We start from the raw sequence: 5,195 nt of genomic DNA on the forward strand, positions 1-5,195 counted from the left end.
TTTTTTTGAGACAGTGTTTCACTGTGTAGCCTTACTGTCAGAGTAGACCAGGTCTGAGTAGATCAGGCTGCTCTTAAATTCACAACCTGAGTTCTGGGATTAGATATTTATTTTTATATGGTGGGTTGAGCATGTTTTGTGTGTTGTGGTAAGCATAGGACCAGTGGCTCTCAACCTGTAATTTATGACCCCTTTGGAGGTCAAAAGACTCTTCCACAGGCTTCATTACAATTCATAACAGTAGGAAAATTACAGTTATGAAGTAACAATGAAAATAATTTTATGGTTGGTGTCACCAGACCATGAGGAGCTAGCTAACTGTATTAAAGGGTTGCAACATTAGGAAGGTTGAGAACCACTGGCATAGGACACTCCAGAAACAAAGGCGTGGTGGTGAATGCAGAAGGCACCCACTCAGGAAGCAGTTGATGCACACACTACTTCAGAGTCTTCAAATACATAAAGCAAATAGGGCCAAAGGAGGAACAGATAGCAACATAATGGCTCCGATAGTGAAAAGAACATGCAGATGGAGCATTAGCAAGATAGCAGGGGACTCGGCAATATTGTATTACCAAATGGACCTGAAGGCATCAGCAGGACACTCCATCCATTTCATAGAAGACACTTTCAAGTGCGTGTACAGTATACTCCTGAGAAAGATCCTACGAGGTCATCACGTCTTAACAATTTTAAGAATATATTAAGCATCTTTTTGACAGAGAAAGTAGATATCAAAATACACTCTGAAACACCTTTTAGAATAAAAGAAGAAATTGAAGGGGAAGCTAAAGAATAACCCTGACAAGCAAAAATAAAATACAGTGGCTCCAAACTGAAGCAGAATTCCGGGCGGTTGTAAACCATCAGCATTGGTGCTGGGAACTAGTTTTCTGAAGAAGTAGCATTGCTCATAACCACCCAGCTCTCTCCAGCCCCCAGATCTGTCTATATGCTTATAAATGCCAACTCTACATTTAAAACTTGTGTTAAAGGGTGAAGAGTAGTGACAGTAACCAGAATGCACTGTGTGAAGTTATTAGAGATCAGAGTTTAATAAAAAAAAAAGATTCTAAAGTTCATGCCAAATTTAAATGGATTTAGGATAACCATAAGATTTTTTAAAATTTTTTTTAGAAAAAAAGAATAGTATGGGAAAATTCATACTCAAAACAGTGCAAAGGTACAGTAATTAAACTGGTATTGGTAAAAAGTAAACCAGTAGTAAAGAGGCCAGGAAGGATGATATACTTAGCCAATAATTGATTTTGAACTAGACTGCCAAGGCGATTCAATAAGAAAACAATCTATCCTTCTTAAAAGATGGTGCTGGAATCAACTTCTTGATGTCCAGGTAGGAAAGAATTAAATTGCGTCTGTATACAAAAACTATTTAAAATAACAAAGATCCAAATATAATAGCAAATCTATTAAATTCTTAGATAAAAACAGTGTTTTAGTGACCACGAGTTAGGTTTTTTTTTTAATGTTGAATTTAATGTACAAATAGCCAGGAAGAAACACATTAACTTTATCAAAACAAAATACTTATGTGCTACAAAGGGCACTCAAAATCAAAGAGAAACTAAAGAATAAAAGGAAAGTATTGGAAATCATATCTGATAGGAGTGTGTGATATGTCTGAATGTATCCACTCCTCCAGAATTCGTTGTTTAAACCTCTGAGCCCCAAGATGAATGTCTTTGGGACTGAGATTTTTGAATTCTCTGCTCTTAGGAATGGAGCTGCCACCCTTAGAGACGAGACTCCATAGCTCTGTCTGTGCCTTCTCCATGTGAGGACAACGGAGAGAGTTGCTGGTGTGGCACAGGACATGATGTTTGGATTGTTCTTGAACTTTCCAATGTGCAGAACTTTGAAAAATAAGTTTGTATTTATAAGCCAGCCTGCTCCATTGATTTTGTAACCTGAATGGATTAAGAACCTAATATCTAGACTGTAAGCAGAGCTATTACCATTAAAAAATAATAATCCAGTAAACAGACAATGGATTTGAATGGGCATTTCCTCTTAGACAGAAGATGTAGATGTTACAAGGTCCGCAAGTGGCCAGGCACATGAAAGGAAGCCAGCATCATTAGTTGTCAGGGAAGTGGATTCCAACCACATGAGATGCTGGTTCAGTCCTGGAGTGGCTTTCTCAGAACCACAGACTAGCAGTGAGGATATGGAGAAATTAGACTTCTGAGAATGTAAAAGTAATTAATTCTTTTAGAAACCAGTTTGATAGTTTATAAAAAAGTTAAAGGTTAGGTGAGTTGCCATATTGGTTTAGAAGTTATGTTCTTAGCTATAGATATCGAAAGAATTAAAGGCATATCTTTATGCAAAAACCTTTACACACACACACACACACACACACACACTTAGCAGTAATGCAAGAGTGCTAGCATTATTCATTATGGCCCCAAGGTACAGATCTGAATGAGTGAACATAAAGTAGCATATAAAAGATGTAATATATTCGGTCATAAAAGGATAAAAGCTCTGATAGATGCTATAACATTGATGAACCTTTAAAGTATCATTTGCAGTGAAAGAAGGCAGACAAAAGGCTATGCTTATACTATGCTAGGCTTAACTTAAAAGCTTAGTGTTATTGTGCCTTAGAGGTTGTTGTGGGTCATAGATATCATAGCTGGATGGGACCGTTGGTTGCCTTCCTCCTTTGGTATCTTCTGGTACCATGAAGGCTAGTCTTTGGGAAGGAGGCTTTCAGGTAAGTTCCAGTTCAGGAGTTTCTAGGCCCTGTTTCTGGAATGCATGGTATCTCCAGCAATAGGGACATTTTTTCCGTCTATAGATGGGCAGTGGCAATCGGCTGTATGCTTTGGGAGTCTCTTAGACAGTTGCCTTAGTTAGGATTTCTGTTGTTGTGAAGAGACACCGTGACCACATCATCTCAGAAAGGAAACATTTAATTGGGTTGGCTTACAGTCTTTTATCATCATGGTCGGACATGGTGGCATGCAGGCAGACATGGTGCTGGAGAGCAACTGAGAGCTGTACATCTTGAGGCGCAGGAAACAGGAGTGAATGCTCTCATTGACTTAGCTTGAGCACAGGAGACCCCAAAGCCCACACCCATGGTGACACGCTTCCTCTAACAAAGCCTCACCTCCTAATGGTGCCACTCTGTGTGGAAGCCATTTTCTCTCAAACCATCACAGCAGCCCTGGCCAGTAACTCAAATGAGGGCTTCTCGTGTCTGTTTTTGGGGTTTTTGTTTTGAAAAGCAGCCACTGCTAGGACTGAGGGAGTGCAGCAGAGAAGCAGACTACCTGCCGAGCCTGGTGTTCTGTGCCTGCTGAGGTGCTGTTGGAGACCCTATGAAAAGCCTTCTCAGAGGGGGCTGGCCCCAGCATGGCTGAGAGGCTCTTTATGCCTCCCTTACTGAGCACACAGCTTCCTGCCTTCTGCCAGCAGGGCAGTATTTCAAAGGTTCAGCTGCAGAGCAGATATAAGGAATAGATTTGGAAGTGGGAGGTTGATGGGCTGGCTTAGTAATTTGCCAAAACCTTTTAACAATTAGGATACATTCTGTTTTATTTGGTTAAGTGGAAAGTCTTGATATTTATCTCAGAATATCTGAACAAAATGTAAAATATGTGTCAGTGTAATATTTCAGAGAATTTTATTTAAAATTGTTGCAAAAAGCAGTTTATGGTATCTTAAAAAACATTGAACAGCATAGAAATGTTAAAAAATAAAAGGTAATAATTTATTTTTGTATCTGTTTCCTCAAGATAAAGCCATTGCTATTAAAAAAAAAAACCAAACAGATGGCCTGTGTTAGTTTTTCCATCATGTTGACACTGCATACTCTTTGCTCTTGGCTCGTGTTGTTAGAAGGTAATGTATCTTGTGAAAAGTCATTTCCTGACCTGTTTTGCTGGGGGCACTGTGTCAGCCAAGCAGAAGCCACGTGCCTTTCTGTGATTGTCACAACTTGGGAAGGAGGCAGCTTTCCCTGTAAATCTAAAATCCTTGATGAAGTAGTTTGGTCGCTATGGGAACAGAGAGAGTTTGGTAGCAACTGTTGAACGCTAACAACTATGATATGCTTTAAATAGCCCGTCGTTTTGGCTTGAATGTCTATGTTGATGGGTTCCGGTTGTCCATGTCTGTGTGCTGGTGCGCGCACTCTGTGCATTTCTGACATTGGATTTGTTTGTTTTCTTTAGAAAAACCCTGCAAAGATGTCTCTTTACCCATCTCTTGAAGATTTGAAGGTAGACAAAGTGATTCAGGTATGTGTGCTTTTAATTTTAAATTATTTCATGACGTGTCCACTCGTGAAATGAAGCGGGAAGTGTGCACTTGTTGGTCCCCCTGCATCTGCATAGGTAGACCGCAATGTTACAAGAAGGCTAGAGATTCTTTTTTATTTCTCTATATCTATTAGCCCTGGCATGAACAAAAGTGTGTGTGTGTGTCTGTGTGAGTGTATGTGCACATGTGTGCATGTGTGTGCCACGGACACTTGAGTGCAAGCTCTTGTGAGACCAGAAGAGGCCTCCGCTGGGGCTGGAGTTACAGTTGGTTGTGAGCTGCCAGGCTCCAGTCCTGGGAACTGAACTTGGGTCTGCTTCAAGAAACTGTCTCTTTCCATCTTAACCTCTGAGCCATCTTTCCTGCCAGATAGTAGTTCTTTAAAATTTGTTCTACCATCTTTAGAGTGCTTAATTTTCTTAGCACAGCTTCACTTGCATATAACTCATGTAAGTCGGAGGGTATAATGTAAGCAGTACTATTGTGTAAAGTTGGTGCTGTTGTCTTGACACCATACTTGGGCGGAACGAGAATGAACAGAATAATAATAGCAGCTCAGGTGTCCTAGGGACTGACCTAGTGGCACTGGCTGGGGAAATTGCTCTGTGGACAGTTCCTTTTCCAACATCAGTCTAGGAAGGATATTAAAATGTGACAGCTGAACTGCTAACGAGGGATGCTTCTCAGCTGCAAGTGGCATGCTCTGTCGTTGTAAATGTCTGTCATTTCTTTCTGTAGTGTTGTTTGCCCACTGCTGTGGTCATTCTCACGAAGTTCTTCTGAACAAGCGCCCTTCTCACAAAGCTGTTATCTGAGCTTTTCTATCTCTACATTAAGGACTAGCCACACAGACTACAAAGAATGATCTTTGTCCATATTCTTCTTCTTTTTTTTTTTTTTTT

The 5,195-nt window shown here is 40.3% G+C and overlaps 1 protein-coding gene across 2 annotated transcripts in view; it reads left to right on the forward strand.

Moving 5' to 3' along the window:
- The window catches only part of Sdcbp (syndecan binding protein), a 25,814-nt gene that overhangs the window by 5,951 nt on the left and 14,668 nt on the right, over nucleotides 1-5,195 (forward strand). For both annotated transcript variants that reach the window (XM_005362287.2, XM_005362288.2), the window contains exon 2: nucleotides 4,206-4,271. In XM_005362287.2, the coding sequence (XP_005362344.1) occupies nucleotides 4,221-4,271 (51 nt within the window). In that variant the 5' untranslated portion in view covers nucleotides 4,206-4,220. The remainder of the gene's footprint in view (nucleotides 1-4,205; nucleotides 4,272-5,195) is intronic.

This window comes from Microtus ochrogaster, linkage group LG5 (assembly GCF_000317375.1).
Source record: "Microtus ochrogaster isolate Prairie Vole_2 linkage group LG5, MicOch1.0, whole genome shotgun sequence".
Taxonomy (NCBI): Eukaryota; Metazoa; Chordata; class Mammalia; order Rodentia; family Cricetidae; genus Microtus; species Microtus ochrogaster.